This window comes from Hyperoodon ampullatus (assembly GCF_949752795.1).
Source record: "Hyperoodon ampullatus genome assembly, chromosome: 4".
Taxonomy (NCBI): Eukaryota; Metazoa; Chordata; class Mammalia; order Artiodactyla; family Ziphiidae; genus Hyperoodon; species Hyperoodon ampullatus.
Window position 1 is genome coordinate 41,370,594 of NC_136917.1, and position 20,213 is coordinate 41,390,806.

Genomic DNA, 20,213 nt, shown 5'->3' on the forward strand with positions numbered 1-20,213 from the left:
CTCTGTGTAGATAGGAAGTCAAGGCTGAAGAAGACTTGTAAATAGCTTGACCCAAAACTTCCAAAATTTAAAGAAAGATAGGAATCCAAGAAGCTCAATGAACACTGAGTAGGGTAAATTCAAAGAGATACATTATAATCAAGCTGTCAAAGCCAAAGAAGGAGAGAATCTTGAAAACAGCAAGAGGGAAGTGACTAATCTTGTACAGGAGATTCTCAATAAGGTCAACAGCCAGTTTCTCATCAGAAACCACGGAAGTCAAAAGACAGTGGCATAGCATAGTGCTGAAAGAAAAGAAACCATAACCAAGGATTCTATAACCAACAAAACTACCCTTCAGAAATGAAGGAGGGCTTCCCTGGTGGTGCAGTGGATAAGAATCTGCCTGCCAATGCAGGGGACACGGGTTCAATCCCTGGTCCGGGAAGATCCCACATGCCGTGGAGCAACTAAGCCCGTGCGCCACAACTACTGAAGCCTGTGTGCCTAGAGCCCATGCTCTGTAATAAGAGAAGCCACTGCAGTGAGAAGCCCATGCACCACAATGAAGAGTAGCCCCCGCTCACTACAACTAGAGAAAGCCTGTGTGCAGCAACAGAGACCCAACACAGCCAAAAATAAAATTAAAAAAAGAAAGAAAGAAAAGAAATGAAGGAGAGGGAATTCCCTGGCAGTCCAGTGGTTAGGACTCGGCACTCTCACTACCAGGGCCCCAGATTTGATCCCTGGTTGGGAAACTAAGATCCCACAAGCCACGCAGTGTGGCCAAAAAAAAAAAAAAAAAAAAAAGTAGAGAAAGTTCATCACCAGTAAACCTACCCTACAAGGAATGCTAAAGGAAGTATTTCAGAATAAAATGAAAAGGCAGTAGACAGTAACTCAAAGCCAGACAAAGAAATAAAGAACACTGGTAAAAGTTACTAAAATAACAGATACAAAAGCCAAGTATCTTTTTTCTTTTGTTTTTTTGGCCTCACCAGCCGACATGCAGGATCTTAGTTCCCCAACCAGGGATCAAAGCCGTGCCCCCTATAGTGGAAGCACAGAGTCTTCACCACTAGACCACCAGGGAAGTCCTTCTTTTGTTTTTAAAAGCCAAGTATATTGTATTTTTGGTTAGTAACTTTTTTTCTATGTGATTTAAAAAGCAAATGCATAAAACATCTATTATAAAATCTATGTTAATAGATATAAAATGTATAAGTACATAATTCAGGACAGTAGCAATACAAAGGAAGGAAGGCACTGTATACAAGCAGAATTTTGATATGCTAATGAAGGTAACTTAGTATCAATTCAAACGAGATTGTTATAAATTTAAGGTGTTAATTATAATCCCCATGGTAACCACTTAAGAAAATCACTTAAAAATATTTGAGGGAATTCCCTGGTGGTGGTGGAGAGGACTCCATGCTTCCACTGCACCCCTGAACCCCAGCTCAGGAACTAAGATCCCGCATGCCACGTGGTACAGCCAAAAAAAAGAAAAAAGGCAGAGTAAGTATTTCCTTATCAGTAATCCCTTTAAATGGATTAAATTCAAAGGTAGATTGGCAGAATGAATTTAAAAAATAATCACACTAAATCTTGTCTCTAAGAGACTCACTTTATTTATTTAAAAAAATAAACATGATATTCACTGAGCAGATTTTTTTTTTTTTTGGCTGCACCATGTGGCTTGTGGGCATCTCAGTTCCCTGACCAGGGATTGAGCCTGTGCCCCCTGCAATGGAAGCACAGAGCCCTAACCACTGGACCACCAGGGAATTCCCACAAGAGACTCACTTTAGATCCAATGACACAAATAGGCTGAAGTGAAAAAATAAAAACAGATATTCCTTGCAAGTATTGTAGTAACCAAAAGAGAGCTGAGGTGGCTATAATAGTATTTAACAAAATAGACTTTATGTCAAAATTGTTACAAGAGACAAAGACATTACATTTTTTATTTATTTATTTATTTATTTATTGGCCACGCTATGTAACATGTAAGATCTCAGTTCCCTGACCAGGGATTGAACCTGGGCCACAGCAGTGAAAGCCTGGAATCCTAACCACTAGGCCACCAGGGAACTCCGACATATCCATTTTAAAACGTTAAGAAGGGACTTCCCTTGTCTCACAGTGGTTAAGAATCCGCTTGCCAATGCAGGGGACAGTTTTGATCCCTGGTCTGGGAAGATCCCACATGCCATGGAGCAACTAAGCCTGTGCGCCACAACTACTGAGCCCAGGCGCTGCAACTACTGAAGCCCACGCGCTCTAGGGCCCATGTGCCACATCTACTGAGCCCACATGCTGCAACTACTGAAGCCTGCGTGCCTAGAGCCCATGCTCTGCAACAAGGGAAGCCACCACAATGAGAAGCCCGTGCACCACAATGAAGAGTAGCCCCCCCTTGCTGCAACTAGAGAAAGCCTGGGCGCAGCAACGAGGACCTAACGCAGCAAAAAAAAATAATAAAATGTTAAGAAGATATAGCAATTATAATCACATAATATATAACAACAGTACCCCAAAATATGTGAAGCAAAAATTGACAGAATTGAAGGGAGAAATACACAGTTATGCAATAATTGTTGAAGACTTCACTACTTTATTTTATTTATTTTTTATTGAGATATAATTGACATGTAACATTATATTAGTCTCGGTATACAACATAATTTTTTTCTTGTGATGAGAACTTTTAAGATTTAATCTCTTAGAAACTTTCAAAAATACAATACAGTGTTATTAACTATAGTCACTATGCTGTATATTACATCCTGAGGACTTAACTTATTTTATAAATAAGAAGTTTGTATATTTTGACCACTTTTATCCATTTTGCTCACCTCTCACTCCCAATCTCTGGCAACCACAAACTGTTCCCTGTATCTGTGATTTTGTTTTCTTTGTTTTTTGTTTGTTTGTTTTTAGACTCCTCATGTAAGTGAACCCATATGGTATTTGTCTTTCTCTGACTTATTTTACTTAGCATAATGTCCTCAAGGTCCATCCATGTTGTTGCAAATGGCAGCATTTCCTGATATCATTGTGGTTTTAATGTGTAGTTGCCTGATAATTGTGATAATTGTGAGCAACTTTTTTTTTGGCTGCATTGGGTCTTAGTTGCTGCGCATGGCCTTTATCTAGTTGTGGCGAGCAGGTGCTACTCTTCATTGAGATGTGTGGGCTTCTCATTGCGGTGGCTTCTCTTGTTGTGTAGCACGGGCTTTAGGTACACAGGCTTCAGTAGTTGCAGCACGTAGGCTCAGTTGTTGTGGCACACAGGCTCTAGGGTGCGTGGGCTTCAGTAGTCGTAGTGCGCAGGCTCAGTAGTGGTGGCTCGTGGGGTCTAGACCGCAGGCTCAGTAGTTGTGGTGCACAGGCTTAGTTGCTCCACGGCATGTGTGATCTTCCCAGACCAGGGGTTGAACCCATGTCCCCTGCATTGGTAGGTGAATTCGTAATCACTGCACCACCAGGGAAGTTCTTGAGCACCTTTTCATGTACCTGTTGGCCATCTGTATGTCTTCTTTGGGAAGAAAATGTCTGTTTAGCTCCTCTGCCCATTTTTAAATCAGATTTTTTTTTTTGCTATTGAGTTATATGAATTCTTTATGTGTTTTGTATATTAATTGTTTATCAGATGTATGATTTGCAAGTATTTTCTCCCATTTGGTAGGTTGCCTTTTCATTTTGTTGATGGTTTCCTTACAGTACAGAGCTTTTCAGTTTGATGTAGTCCCACTTGTTTATTTTTGCTTTTGTTGCCTTTGCTTTTGGTGTCAAATCAAAAAAAAAAAATCTGCCAATTCAGATGTCAAGGAGCTTATTACCTATGTTTTCTTCTAGGAGTTTTAAAGCTCTAGGTCTTATGTTTAAGTATTTAATCCATTTTGACTTGATTTTTGTATATGATGTAAGATGGGGTCCAGTTTCATTCTTTTGCATGTGGCTGTCCAGTTTTTCCAACACCATTTATCGAAGCTTCTGTCTTTTCCCAATTGTCTATTTTTGTTAGTTAGTTAATAGCCATGAATTAATTAGCCACATATGCATGGGCTTTTTTATAGCTCTGCTTTCTGTTCCATTGATCTATGTGTCTGTGTTTATGCCAATACCATACTGTTTTGTAATATAGTTTGAAATCAGAGAGTATAATGCCTCCAGCTTTGTTCTTCTTTCTCAAGATTGCTTTGACTATTCACTGTCTTTCATGTTTCCAGAAAGCATTTGGGATTGTTTGTTCTATTTCTGTGAAAAATGCCATTGTATTTTGATAGGTATTTCACTGAATCTGTAGATTGCTTTGGGTAGTACGGATATTTTAACAACATTATTTCTTCCAATCCATGAGCACAGAATATCTTTCCATTTATTTGTGTTTTCTTCAATTTTTTTCATCAGTGTCTTATAGTTTTCAGTGTACAGGTCTTTCACATCCTTGGGTAAATTTATTCCTAGGTATTTTATTCTTTTTGATGCAATTGTAAATAGAATTGTTTTTCTTAATTTCATTTTCTGACAGTTCGCTGTTAGTGTATAGAAATGCAAGTGATTTTTGCATATTGACTTTGTATCCTGCAACTTTACTGAGTTCACTGACTAATTCTAACCATTTTTTTGGTTGAGTTTTTAGGTTTTCCTAGATATATTATAATGTCATTTGCAAATAGAGACCGTTTTACTTCTTTCTTTCCAATTTGGATGCCTAGTATTTCTTTTACTTGCCTAATTGCTGTGGCTAGGGCTCCCAGTACTATGTTGAATAAGTGGCAAGAGTGGGCATCCTTGTTCTGTTCTTTACCTTAGAGGAAAAGCTTTAAACTTTTTATCATTGAGTATGATATTAGCTGTGGATGCTTTAAATAATGAACGGAAGACCATCCATCCAAAAATGATGAAGATCAAAAATGAAATAGAAGACTGTATGATACTTTAAACCAACTAGAACTAACAGAAATACATGATCTCCACCCAAACACAGGATATAGATTCTTCTCAAGTGAAAATGTATATTCTGTAGGATAGACCATATGGTAGATCACAGAATGAGTCTCAGAAATTTTTAAAAGATTGGAACCATACAAAGTTTCTTCTCTAACCATGATGGAATGAAGCTAGTCATCAATAACAGAAAGAAAAACTGGAAAATTCACAAATATTGGAAATTAAACAACACACTCTTAACCAGTGGGTCAAATAATACATCACAAGGAAAATTAGAAAATACTTTGAGATGAATGAAAATGAAAACACAACATACCAAAACTTAAGGAATTATATAGCAAAAGCAGTGCTGATAGAGGAATTCATAGCTGCCCTGGCCTACATTTAAAAAGAAAGATGTCCAATTAACAACCTAACTTTTTACCTTAAGGAGCTAGAAAAAGAAGAGCAAATAAAACCCAAAGCTAGCAGAAGGAAGGAAATAATAAAGATTAGAGTATAGATAAATAAATAAAGAATAGAAAAACAATAGAGAGTTTAATGAAATAGAGAAAAAAAGGTCAACAAAAGTTGGCTTTTTGAAAAGATCAACAAAATTGACAAACTTTTATAGCTAAGCTAAGAAAAAAAGAGAGAAGACATAAATTACTAAAATCAGTTATGAAACTGGTTACATTACTCTGACCTCACAGAAAAACGATTATAGGATAATAATGAATAATTGTACACCAACAAGTTAGATAACCTAGATGAAATGGACAAATACTTGAATTACCAATACTGCCTCAAGAAGAAATAGGAAATCTGAATAGGTGTATATCAAGAGATTGAATCAGTAATTAAAAACCTCCCAACAAAGAAAAGCCCTGGACTAGATAGCTTCACTGGTGAATTCTACCAAACTTTTAAAGAAGAATTAACACTAATCCTTCTCACATTCTTCCAAAATATATAAGAGGGAGCGATTCTAAAGCCAGCATTACTCTGTTACCAAAGCTAGAAAAAGATATCACAAGAAAGAAAATTACAGAATCAACAAAATACTTGCAAACTGAATCCAGCAGCATATTAAAAGGATTATACACCAAGACCAAGTGGGATTTTCCCCAGGAATTGTAAGTGTGGTTCAACATCAGGAAATCAATCAGGGTAATACATTTCATTAAAAGAATGAAGGAACAAAACCATCTGATCATTTCAATTGATGCCGAAAAAACATTTGATAAAATCCAATACCTTTTTGTGATAAAAATCAATTCCTGATTTCAAAACTTAGCAAACTAGGGGTAGAAGGGAACTTCTTCTACATGATAAAAGGCATTTATCCAAAACCGACAGTTAACATCATACTCAATGATAAAGCACCAAAAACTTTCCCCCTAAGACTGGGAACAAGACAAGGATGTCTGCTTTCACCACAGCTGTTCAACATTGTACTAGAAGTTGCAGCCAGAGCAATTAGGCAAGAAAAAAAGACATGTAAAATGGAAAAGAAGTAGAATTACCTCTTTTCACACATGATACTATATATGGAAAATCCTACATATAGAAAATCCTAAAGAATCCACAAAAATGTATTAGAGTGAATGAATGAATTCAGCAAAGTTGAAGGGTATAAGATCAATATACAAAATTCACTTGTATTTCTGTACACAAGCAATAAGCACTCAAAAAAGGAAATTGAGAATACAATTCTTTTTACAATAGCATCAAAAAGAGTAAAATAGTTAGGAATAAATCTAACCAAGGAGATGCAAAACTTGTAAACTGAAAACTATAAAACATTGCTGAAATAAATTAAAGAAGACTGAAATAAATGGAAAGGTATTCGTGTATAGGCATTGGCAGACTTATTATTAAGATGGCAGTACTTCCCAAAGGGATTTACAAAATCAATATAATCCTTTTCAAAATCCCAGCAGCTTTTCTGCAGAAATGGAAAAGCTGATCCTAAAATTTACATGGAATTGTAAGTGACCTGGAATAGTTAAAACAATCTTGAAAAAGGAAAACAAAGTTGGAGGACTCACAATTCTTGACCTCAAACTTACTACAAAGCTACTTTGTATCAAAAAACATGGTATCAAGAGAAAGAGGAGACAAGCCACAGACTAGGAGAAAATATTTTCAAAAGATGTATCTGATAAAGGACTGTTATCCAAATATACAAAGAACTCTGAAAATTCAATAATAAGAAAATGAACAACCCAGTTAAAAATGGACAAAAGACCTGATCAGATACCTCACCAGAGAACATATACAGATGACAATCAAGCATATGAAAAGATTCTCCACATCATATATCATTAGGGGATTGCAACTTTAAACAACATTGCAATATCACTACACACCCCTCAGGATTGCTTTGCCCACTACACCATGATGCTTCTGTAGGTATTCATTTTCATCCATGTAACCTTTTAGGATTACTCTTTTTTTTTTTCCCAATAAATTTATTTATTTATTTTTGGCTGTGTTGGGTCTTTGTTGCTGCACGCGGGCTTTCTCTAGTTGCGGCAAGCAGGGCTACTCTTCGTTGTGGTGCGCGGGCTTCTCATAGGGGTGGCTTGTCTTGTTGTGGAGCACTGACTCTAGGCGCGTGGGCTTCAGTAGTTGTGGCATGCAGGGTCAGTAGTTGTGGCTCGCGGGCTCTAGAGTGCAGGTTTAGTAGTTGTGGCACACAGGCTTAGTTGCTCCGCGGCATGTGAGATCTTCCCAGACCAGGGCTCGAACCCGTGTCTCCAGTATTGGCAGGCGGATTCTTAACCACTATGCCACCCGGGAAGTCCAGGATTACTCTTATCTTTACTGATATTTTTGTTTTCCAGATATAATACTAACTTGTTTTTACCACACCGATATAGCCATGTGATGTTTGCATTATAGCACACTTTAGCAGTTATCAAGTATATACTACCTGGATTTTAGATTTTTTAAATTAAATTCTCCACCAAAGCTTGTGTAATATCTTGCCTATATTGAGTCCTAAAAGAATAGTTAGTAGGTGAATTGTTCCTAGCTGAAGAGAAGAAGGCTTTGTGGAGGAAGTAGATTTGAGCACACCCTTGAAGTATTTGTGGAATCCAATGCATGGAGAGAGCTAAAGGTAGAAGAGCTATGGAGCAAAGTCATAGTAGCTGCAAGTACAATGCATTCAGGATGTATGTATTAAATTAAAAATGCCTGAATGAGGATGTGGCAGTAGGAATGGAAACCTGAAACGTTTCAGAAACTAGGTCTCATATTTGTGATATTGAACATGGGCAAGGTCCCTAGCACTTGGAGATTTGGGGGTAGGACACCAACCCCTGAAGAAACCCTATATTTCCAAAGAACTTGAGATGATAGTCTATTATGTCAATCATACTTATATTTTTAAAGGGAAGGAAACAAAGTTGACCTTGTAAAAAAAAATGTTGGAGCATGAAATGAAACACCCAACTTGTTTTGGGTTTTGCTAATGAGCATGGTTATTATGCTTATACTATCTGTCACTAGATGGAGTCCATGAGTCCAGGCAACTTTTGGTTGGACTTTTCTACGTAACTCTTCCTATGATTCCTGTTCTGTCCCTTTGAAAGGTGGAGTAATACTTTTTTAAAAAAATTGACAAATGGGTTTGAATGGCAGAATTTTTAGATTTGCCTTACAAGAAAAACTATTAGTTTATAAAACAGCAAAGTGATCTTTTCAATTCTTCACATTCCCACACTCCAAATTTCTTTTTGGAAAAGATCTCTAAAAACCACAGTTTAATATCAGTTCTAAATCTTTCTGGTATTGAGTGTTTTAATATAATTAATCATTGAATGTGAATTTAAAAATTAAGTTGTTATCCTCTGTTCGAGTGCCCTCCCCCATCCCCAAGCGCTGTTGATTTCAACCCAGTTATACATTTCCCCCCACCTCCTGTAAATTTTGCTTCAAATACTAGTAAGAACAATTGTTACACTGCTTACTAAGTGTCAATATTTAGCACAGCACAGCAGGTACCTGCATTTCTAAAACCTTACATGGCATAAGGCTTCATGAGAGAAAGGCCCAGATAGGTAATTTTTCTTTATCAAGGCTGCCAAAGGTAAGAATCCTGAGGCTGATAATAGGTAATACTTATAAGCTTACTTTGCCAATTGTTTTATGTTGGGACTAGGCAACATGTAGATGAGTACATGAAGTAGTTTCAGAAAGTTATCTTGGGAGCTCTCTAGGCCCCAGTTAAACTTGCTCAGTTAGTCTGTATACAAGGCAACATGTGGACAAGTTATGATCGAATTCCTTTTTTGTCTTTCTGCTACAGCACGTGCCCTTATAGTCGGCCTCCTTTTGACTATGGACATTTTCCAGGTTCAGTGCCAGAATGCCTTGGTTATTATGAAGACAGATACCAAGGCCATGAAGCTATGTTTTCAGCTTTAAATAGAGAATGTCTTTTTAGAGACTGTCCTTTTAGAGACTACCCAGATGAACGTGCTCACAGCGAAGATTTTTGGAGTTGTGAGAGCTTGGATGAGACCTTTTACTGTAACAGTCATAGCCACAGTGGGGAAGAATACTTAAATCCCATGCCTCAGCTGGACACTGGAGCCTTGGAAAGTGTCTTCACAGCCCCGACATCAACTCCCTCTAACATCCAGCAAGTCAATGTCACTGACATTGATGAGGAGGAAGAAGAAAAAGTGCTCAGGAATTTATAATTATAAAACAAATATGTACAGAAAATAAACATCTCTTAAAATATATTCTGGGTCACTTGATGTGAAAAAAAGCACCTAGAATGCTTTGTTGAGAGTTTTCAGCTGTGATCTGAGGAGTCAAAACCAAATGCAATTTATGCCTTCATAAAGTTTTGATTAGTGAAACTGGAATCCTGATGTTTCATCGTAGGAATATTTAAGATATGAAGTAGTTTATTTTTTTTTTTTTTTTGCATTACGTGGGCTTCTCACTGCTGTGGCCTCTCCCGTTGCGGAGCACAGGCTCTGGACGCGCAGGCTCAGCGGCCATGGCTCACGGGCCCAGCCGCTCTGCGGCATGTGGGATCTTCCCAGACTGGGGCACGAACCCGTGTCCCCTGCATCGGCAGGCGGACTCTCAATCACTGCGCCACCAGGGAAGCCCTGAAGTAGTTTATTTTTATGGCTGAAATTTGCATCAGCGTATATTATCATTGCTTTATCTTGAAACGTGCAAAACACTGAATCCTCACAATTATATGTGAGGGGAAAGGGGGTGTATAATCTGGCATGACAAGTGTGATTTGTATTTTAACTCAGGAAACATTTATTTTTCTTTATATGATGTTTTGTTTGGTGTTTATGTAATACTTATGGATGTTTCAGTTTTTATGTAACATTTTGAAAATATTTTGATAACTTTTAGCAGTAAATTGGGACTCAGTTACCAAATTTAATTTACACTAATAACCAATTATAAGTTACAAATGTGTTTTAATGGAACCTGAGTAATTCCTTCAGCTAAATTAGTCATTTCTGTTCCTAAACATTTTCATCATCTTTTTTGGATATCTTTTTACATTTTCTTTTTACATTTGGTATGCATTGTTCTACTTTTGTTATACTTAAATAAACATAGAGAAAATTGTTCTTGTTGGATGTTTTCTGTTTGGGAGACAGAAATAAGCAAAATGAGTATTGTTCAAATGAGAATGGGTTCCATACCACATGCAGATATTCATTTTAACTTAATAGTCTCTAGAATTGTACAGATCCTATTAGCTTACTTGAAACTGTATCAACAAAGATGGTGTGCACATATTATGATGCCATTTCCAAACTCTTTACAGATGTGTACCTTTGACTTAAGCACTCCCTAAATGGAAGAGCTCTTCCAGATTTAGTTCAAGCAGCTGTCTTTAAAACCATGGAGTTCATTTAAGAGCACATGGAATTTGTTTAATTCACAATGAGCAAAAAAATCCTATTTGCAATGTGGCCTCTGGGTAAATGCCCACTTATGGATGGAGAGAACCATATTAGAACCAGGATCAGAACCACCAGAGTTGAGATCAGGGTAAAAGAGATCTACAAGACACAAAGTGAATTGATCATCAGAAATAGCCACAAACCAATACACTTTTCTCTCAATGATCTGTATAATTTATACAAATTGAGATCTTTTACTTAAAACTGCTTGGAAATTATGTATGGGAACCTATTCTAAGCTTCCAACTTCTTCCTTTACTAAACCTGTTCCTTAAGCAAAGGCTGTTACTGTATGATACATTTCATCAACCATATACTTAATTGTATGTAACATTTCCTCTTCCCAATAAAATTTTTATTTTCACATTTTATATTTATTATTACTCTGTGCAATATCACTTGAATGTGGTTAAAGACCAAAACTTGAATTCCTTGGTAGAGGATAAACATGTAACTTCACATTGGAACTACAGCACATTTGATGTCTACACCATGACAGATGTCTACACCGTTGTATGTGACAGTTTGAGCCATTTAATCCCATTTCATTTTAATCGCACCTTAGTGATTGAACTGCATTTTGATCACAGACCTTATTCTTTTTTTACTGAAGTATAGCTCATTTACAATTTATATTAGTTTCAGGTGTAAACAGTGATTCAATGTTTTTATAGATAATACTCCATTTAAAGTAATTATAAAATACTGGCTAAATTCCCTGTGCTGTACACTATATCCTCGTAGCTTGTTTTATACATAGTAGTTTGTACCTCTTAATCCCCTATCCCTATCTTTCCCCTCTCCCATTCCCTCTACTCACTGGTAATCACTAGTTTGTTCTTTATCCTGTGAGTCTGTTTCTGTTTTGCTATAGTTGTTTGTGTTATTTTTTAGATTCCTCATATAAGTGAAAACATACAGTATTTGTCTTTCTCTGTCTGACTTATTTCATTAAGCATAATAGGGAATTTCCTGGCAGTTCAGTGGTTAGGACTCTGTGCTTCCACTGCAGGGGACATGGGTCCCTCCTGGTCGGGGAACTAAGATCCCCCATGCTGCGTGATGTGGCAAAAAAAAGAAAAAAAGGCATAATACCCTCCAGCTCCATCCATGTTGTTGCAAATGGCAAAATTTCATTCTTTTTATGGCTGAGTAATATTCCATTGTGTGTGTGTGTGTGTGTGTGTGTGTGTCTTCTTTATCCATTCATCTATTGATGGACACTTAGTTAGCTTCCACATCTTGTATTTCCCCAAATTATTTGACCAAATACTGTCAGAATATCTAAAAGGCTTGGGTTCCAACTAACACCTTTAGAGAAAGACTGCTCTTAACTTTCTAAATTTGATAATTCAGCTACTTGAAAGTTGGGACTAAATCTATTTTCAGTCTATTTGCAGTGAAAAGAATAATGCTGCTGTGAACATTGGGGTGCGTATATCTTTTTGAATTAATGTTTTCCTTTTCTTTGGATATATACCCAGGAGTGGAATTGCTGGATCATATTATGGCTCTATTTTTAGTTTTTTGAGGAGCCTTCATGCTGTTTTCCATAGTGGCTTCACCAGTTTACATTTCTGAAAACAATGTACTAGGGTTCCCTTTTCTCCACGTCTGTGCCAACGTTTGTTATTTGTAGACTTTTTGGTTATGGCCATTCTGAGAGGTGTGAGGCAATATCTCCAACAGATCTTGTTCTTATAGACAAATTCGTTGGGGGAATCCCTTTGTAAGGCAGTGGAATAATATAGAGGATAGTTCAGTGTGTCCTAACTATCTGTCTTCAGGCTAGTCCTTCCCCAATCTTCATTTTAATGGCTGTTGAGTCAGGGCTACTCTTTTAATCTTCTTCCTTCTGATCAGAAGTCAGTTTAGATTGTTTACAGATCAACAATATAATTTGGGCTGGGAAGTATGGGTATCTTTTAGGTGAAACAATATCCAATAGCAGTTAAGCATGCCTAGCTGCAAATGCCCATATCTGCTCATTTATAGCTCTTCAAACCACTGTTAGCTCTGAGTAGAGACCTATAGACTAAACAAAACCCTGCCCTATTGGAATGAATTCATTTGCCTCTCCAAGTCATCAAAGTGAAATTCTCTAAGCTTGAAACCACAAGCACTTTCTAATAGGTTTCAAGGCCTTATTTGTTCTTATTGTAAGTTGGAGGTAACCATATTTGTGATAAGAATAACTTCCTTTCAAAGTGTGTTGAATGTCACTCAGACTGTTCTGTGCTTTGGACAAATCTGCCCTTCTTATTTGCAAATAAAAATTTCTTTCACTGCAAATAGACTGAAAATAGATTTAGTCCCAACTTCAAGTAGTTGAATTATCAAATTTAGAAAGTCAAGAGCAGTCTTTTTCTAAGGGTGTTAGTTGGAACCCAAGCCTTTTAGATATTCTGACAATATTTGGTCAAATAATTTTGGGAAATATATGCTGTGTCCCCACCTTGGAGAGTGCCAATGCCTATTGTCTTTGCAAAGCTTCTCAAAAATCTTGACGTGACATGTTAAGCTCTGTTTATCTCAGAGCTCCCCTACCTGAGCATGAGTATCCTTTTTTCTTTTAACATAATGTCTACTAACAGAATTCACTCCGGAAAATGCTGCTTATTGCTGTTGCTTCAGTTTTCAGTCGTTGGCTTCACATATGGTTTTCTGCATTGATCGGAAAAAATCCTTAAATCGTTTACTGAAAGAAGGTGGTGACTAATTAAACTGTATTCTGCATTAAGTATCTGTTGGTCTTAGAAGACAGAAGAACTGAAACCTAGAGTTGTTATAAATTTTGGTTGTCCACTAAACTGACTTTTTACTGAAAGTTGATATTGCACCCAAGAATTTGAGTGGGCAAATGTGCTAAATTCCCACATAAGTGTATTTTTCACAGTGAAAACCAGCTGTCAGAAGGATTATTCCTGAGCCAAAAATACAAGCTACTTTTGAGAGTTCCAGTTTGGAAATGATTTCAAAATGAAATTCTGGGGATTCTATGCATTACTTGCAATATTTTAAAGTAGTATAATTTTGATGTGAACAGTGTAATTCTGAAAAATCTGTCCTACATGTTAGAACAGACTCTGCTGAGGAATATCCTGTTCTAGCTTTCTGAATCATCTTAACTTTTTAGGATTTTAGAGAAATTCCAAGAGTTTCACAATAAAACTAGTTTTCTGAAAACAAGTGTGGAAGGAGTTACTTTCTAATTCTACTTGATGAAAAATTCCACATCCTCTAGACAGATTTACCCTTTATCTCTACTTTCCTCACTCTAACTGCCTGACCAAACCCTACGTGTCTCTTTTCTGATGGGTAACACACGCAAATCTTAGTAAACTTTTCACTAAATGATGAATGCTTGAAGGAAAAAGGGGGAGATGGAGATGTAGGAGGAGGACCATTTACTGCACCTTAAATCCCTGGCTCCTCTGAAACCACTTCAGGGAAATGTTTTATTTCTAAAAAATAATGAACAGCATTTTATATGTATTCTTTTTCAGAGGAAGATCTTCCAAAAGCTATGTTCGTGCCTGTATTCCCTGGGACACTGTCTGTGGAGGCTGATAAGCCCTCCTGGAAAGGGTCTTTTAAGCTGTGCATAATTACATGGGTCACAGGCAATGGAAAGGTATGGGGGTGACCAACCGTTCTGGTTTGCCCAGTACTGAGGGGTTGCAGGGGTGGAGGTCATGGGACCTAGGACCAGTGATAAAAACAGAAAATTCCTGGACAAACTGAGATAAACTGATCATTCTAGTGAATACAGTGAGTACAGAATCAACTGGATCTATGCAGATCTATGCTTATGCACATTGTGCAATGCAGATGTAGAGTTTGAAATGACTGAGCTTCACTCACGAAGGCAGATTATAGCTGAACTTGTGTTGGGCCTATTAGAAATGCATGGAGTAAGTTACAGGATACATGCGGACTGTAAGAGAGCTGAAGATACATAACTGTTAGTGCCTGGGTTGCTTTTATTAGGTAGCTTCAAGTTTGCTTAAAGACAAAAGAAAAATGGTCAAAGCTGTACCTTTTTAGTGATATTTCACTATATAAACCAGTGAGAGAAAACATTTTTGTGAATATGGAGTCTTTGTTTTAAACTTTCTTACTGTTTCCCCAACAATGATAGTGGAATATTGGCCAGAGTCCTTAGGACAATGCAAAGCTGGGCTGTTTTGGCACACATAATATTCCAACTCGATACATTTTTAAGTGTGTCTGAGACACTAGATATGGTGGTGTTTTTCAGGTGTGGTCAGTGCACTGCTTCCAACAAAATGATCTGGGATGCTTGTTAAAAATGCAGCCATTCCCTATATCTGTAGAATCAGAATCTCTCTGGCTAGAGCCTGGGAATATGCATTTTTAATAAGCTCCTCAGGTGATTCTTAAGCACTCCTACCTTTGACACCATGTAAAGTTTGCAAGACATTTAAATTTTTGTTATGAAAACAATATAACTGTACTAAAGGGAATCTTCAGAGAAGAAAAAACCTGTAATCCATCCAATAATTGTTTTTATTTTATGATGGTCTTTCTATATTTGCCCATATACACACATTTTTCACATAGTTGTAATCACAACACATACACAATTTTGCATATACACAAATTTGCATTTCCTCAATATTTTATCACGAGCTGTTTTTCATACTCTGTAGCTTCCTAAGTGATGACTTTTCATGTTTGCATAATATTGCTTCAGGCAGATGTGCCATAACTAATCATATGAAAGGGTTGGGTTTGCAGTTTCAGTAATTTGTCCTAGTAAATTTCAAAGATGAGATTTCAGATTGAGCTCTCTTACAGACTAGAGGCTTTTATATGAGAGAAAAGTAAATTTTTAACTAGTTCAATCCACTATAATTTTGTGTTTTCTGTCACATGCAGCTGGAGCAGATTCTAACTCATTCAGAATTCTTCCCCTCCAGAAAGTTTTCTCTAACCCTCAAAGACTTAGTTGTTCCTGCTTTGTATTCCCACAGCACCTTCATTTATATCTCCCACTACTTTCTAAGTTCCTTGAGGGCCAACCAGGGCAAGTATTTTAGAAATTAGAAAAATAAATATATGGTGGCCAACAGACTAACAGACACAGCTCTGTATTCTCGGTTTCAGTGACTAATGGGATTCATAAGCTGCCTGATAAGCACTGCTTCCCATGACTGATTGCCCATAAGAATTACCAGTGAACTTAAAAAAAAAAAAAAAAAAGCAACAACAACAAAAATTCCTGGATCTCCAGAATTTGAATATTTGAGGATGGGAACTGGGTGTCGGTATCTTTTTTTTCTTTTTTTAAAAAATAAATTTACTTATTTTATTTATTTATTTTTGGCTGTGTTGGGTCTTTGTTGCTGTGCACGGGCTTTCTCTAGTTGCGGTGAGTGGGGGCTACTCTTCGTTGCAGTGTGCAGGCTTCTCATTGCGGTGGCTTCCCTCATTGTGGAGCGTGGGCTCTAGTTGCACGGGCTTCAGTAGTTGTGGCACACGGGCTCAGTAGTTCTGGCTCAAGGGCTCTAGAGCACAGGCTCAGTAGTTGCGGCGCACGGGCTTAGCTGCTTCACGGCATGTGGGATCTTCCCGGACCAGGGATTGAACCCGTGTCCCCAGCATTGGCAGGCAGATTCTCAACCACTGTGCCACCAGGGAAGCCCCGGGAGTCTGTATCTTTAAAATGCTCCCCAGGTAATTCTGAATCCCACCAGGCAATGATTCACAAAATGGCATTTGGGAGCTATGGTACAGCTTCAGGATTTTCCTCTCACCAACATTTCATTTTTCTCTCTGTCTTCATGTCGCTTTAAGAGTCAGTAGTTCAGTGAATTTCCAAGCTCAGTTAAAGTCATTTTTGAGCTCTCTTTAATTTGAGAGTGGCTCCTAAAACATAAAGGAGTAGAGAGAGATTGACCAGGAAGGTTTTTACACTAATTGTAAATATAAGCACAGAAAGAATTGTCTTTTCAAAGCACTTACTACTGAATGTAATTATCTCATTTATTTGTTTCCTTGTTTATTTTCTCCCCACCAACCATGGCTAGAAGCTTCAAGAGAACAGGGACGTTGTGTTTCTTGCTTAACGAATTATCCCTAATACCTAGCACTGTGCCTGCAGTGTATTGCATGCTCAATAAATACTTGTTGGATTAATTAATAGATAGAAGCTACACTTTACTAAACACCTACTATGTGCAACTGTGTCTGGTATGTTATGGGATTATCTCAGTCTTCATAACAAGCTTGTAAATAGCTGTTTTCTTTATTTAACCAATGAAAAAATTGAGGACTTAAAGAAGTAAAGTGACTTATCCAAGGCCACCCACCAAGTGAGTGGAAGAAACTGAGATTCAGGAACAATTGACTTGTCCCACATCAAACATCTCCTCTGTGGAGGAGCAGAACTCTGGTCTGCCAGGGAACAGTTCAACTTTGTACAGAAATAGAGTGCATAAATTGGTAGTTATGATGTATTCAAACATTTTCTTAAAATATCTGTGATATTATGATTTATAACAATAAATGCAGATTTGGTCTTTGTCTCTGGCACAGAGCTTCTAAAACCCTTGGAATCTCCAAAGTGATCAGAGATCTAGGAACATCTTTTTTTCTAATAGTTGGTCTTTGACCCTGGTTCCTGATGCAGGGCTCCTGAAACCCTGAAACAAAATAATAGAGCCCATAGCAGAAATTAAAAGAAAAAAAACTAGCAGAACAATAGAGAAAAATCAGTGAAACTGATGGTTGGTTCTTTAAAAAGACCTATGGAATTGACAAAACTTTAGTAAAATGACCAAGATAAAAGAGAAAAGATACAGATTACCAAAATTAGGAATGAAAAGGAAATATCCTGAACTCTACAGAAATTTAAAAGATTATGAAGAAATATTATGAACAACCTTATGCCAACAATTTGACAACTTAGCTGAAATGGGCAAATTCATAGACAGAAATTATCAAATTGACTCGAGAAGAAATATAAAATCTGAATAGACCTATATCAAATAAAGACATTAAATTATTTGACTTACTAAAAAATCTTCCTACAAAGAAAAGTCCAGGCCCAGATGGCTTTACTGGTGAACTCTATCAACATTTAAGGAATTGATAATACCAATACAATACAAACCCTTTCAAAACTAGAAGCAAATGGAACACTTTCCAGCTCATTTTACCCTGATACCAAAGTTTCAAAGATATCACAAGAAAACTACAGACCAATATCCATCATGAATATAAATGCTAAAATTCTTAAAAGAATAGTAACTGTGTATAATACTGTATAAAAAAGATTATACATTATGACCAAGTAGGTGTATCCACTAAGGCAGGCTAGTTTAACATCTGACTATCAATTAATATAATACATGTAGTAGTAACAGACTAAAGCAGGGGTCAGCAAACCACAGCTCAGAGACCAAATCTGGCATGACTTTTATTTTTTTAATAAAGTTTGATTGGAAAACAATCATGCCCACTCATTTACGTGTGCTCTATAATTGCTTCCATTCTACAATAACAGAGTTGATCGGTTGCAACAAAGATCATATAGCTCACAAAACCAAAAATATTTACTATATGGCCCTTTCTGGAAAATGTTGCTGACCTCTAGACTAAAGGGGAATATGACAATCTCAAAATATGTAGAAAAAGCTTTTGATAAAATATCAATATTTACAATACATCAGAAATCAAATCATTTGCAACTGTGTAAATTTAAAATGAAAAAATTTAGATGTGAATTAAAAAAAAAGCATTTGATAAAATGCAACAAACATTCATGATAAAGCTCTCAACAAACTAGGAACGAAGAGAAAGAAACATCTTTAATTTGATAAAAAGGCAGCTACATAAAACCTACAACTAACATCACCCTTAAAGATAAAAGACATTGCTTTTCCCCTGACACTAGGTACAAAGCAAAGATGTCCACTCTCACCACTTGTATTCCACACTAGACTGGAGCTTCTAGGCAGTGCAGTAAGGCAATGAATACAAAATCAATACATAACCAACTAGAAATGAAATTAAGAAAACAATTACATTCATAACAGCATCAAAAATTAAAGTATTTAGAATGAAGTTAACAAAAGAAGTGCAGAACTGTACACTGAATATTATACAACATTGTCAAGAAAAATTAAAGACTGAAATAAATGGACATATATCCCATGCCTGCAAACTGACTCAATATTGCTTAGAAGTCCATTTTTCCAAAACTGATCTATAGATCCAGTGCAGGCTACCTAAATTAGCAGGCCTGTTTTTGGTGAAAATTGATAAGCTGACACTAAAATTTATATGAAAATCTAAAGGATCAAGACTAGCGAACATGATTTTGAAAAAGAGCTAAGTTTGAGAACTTATATGACATAATCCCCAAATTTACCATAAAGATATAGTAATCAAGACAATGTGGTATTAGCATAAAGACAGACATAGATCAGAGGAACCGAACAGAGTTCAGAAATAAAGCCATGCATATATTGTCAATTAATTTTCAACAAAAGTATTAAAGTAATTCAATGGGAAAAGGATAGTTTTTTCAACAAATGGTACTGAAACAACTGTAGGGTGTTAGGTAAGGAACTAGTTCTTTCTTTGCATAAAAATTAACTTGAAATGGACCATAGTGCTAAATGTAAGAACTAAAACGAAACTCTTCTAGAGAAAATCACGAGAGAAAAATCTTTAATCTTAGGTTAGGCAATGATTTCTTAAATATAATCAACGGCATATTGACAAATTAGACTTCATCAAAGGTAAAAATGTTGCTCTTCAGAAGACACTAGTAGGAATGAAAAAAAAAAAAAAAAAACCAGAACAAAAAGACAAGCCACAGACTGGAAGAAAATATTTGTAATACATATATCTAATAAAGAACTTATATCCAGAATATATTAAGAATCCTTAAAAATCAAAAATAAGGAAATCAACAACACAATCTAAATAATAGGCAAAAGAAACTTCAACAGAACTAGGCAATAAAGATATATGAATAGCAACTAAGCACATGAAGAGATGCTCAACATTATTATTCACTGTGAATTATTATTCACTGTTTTAAAACACAATTATTTACTATTATATACTACTACTATAATGTATTCTATATATACTATATAGAATGGGTAAAATTTAAAAGGCTTTTGACACCAAATATTGGAGAAGAGGTAGAGAAACTGGGACCCTCATATGTCGTAGGTGGAAATGTAAGATGATACATTTTGCAAAGCAGTTTGGCAGTTTTGTAAAATGTTATACATACACTTACCACATAACCTAGTAAGTCTGCTCCTAAGTGCCTACCCAAGTGAGATGCAA

The 20,213-nt window shown here is 36.5% G+C and overlaps 1 protein-coding gene across 1 annotated transcript in view; it reads left to right on the forward strand.

The window, feature by feature from the left end:
• The window catches only part of LOC307051857 (transcription factor SOX-30-like), a gene marked incomplete at both ends in the record, with an annotated part of 32,959 nt that extends 23,327 nt beyond the window's left edge, over nt 1–9,632 (forward strand). The window contains one exon of the mRNA XM_079702439.1: nt 9,236–9,632. Within this exon, the coding sequence (XP_079558565.1) occupies nt 9,236–9,632 (397 nt within the window). The remainder of the gene's footprint in view (nt 1–9,235) is intronic.
• Between the last annotated feature and the right edge of the window lie 10,581 nt (nt 9,633–20,213).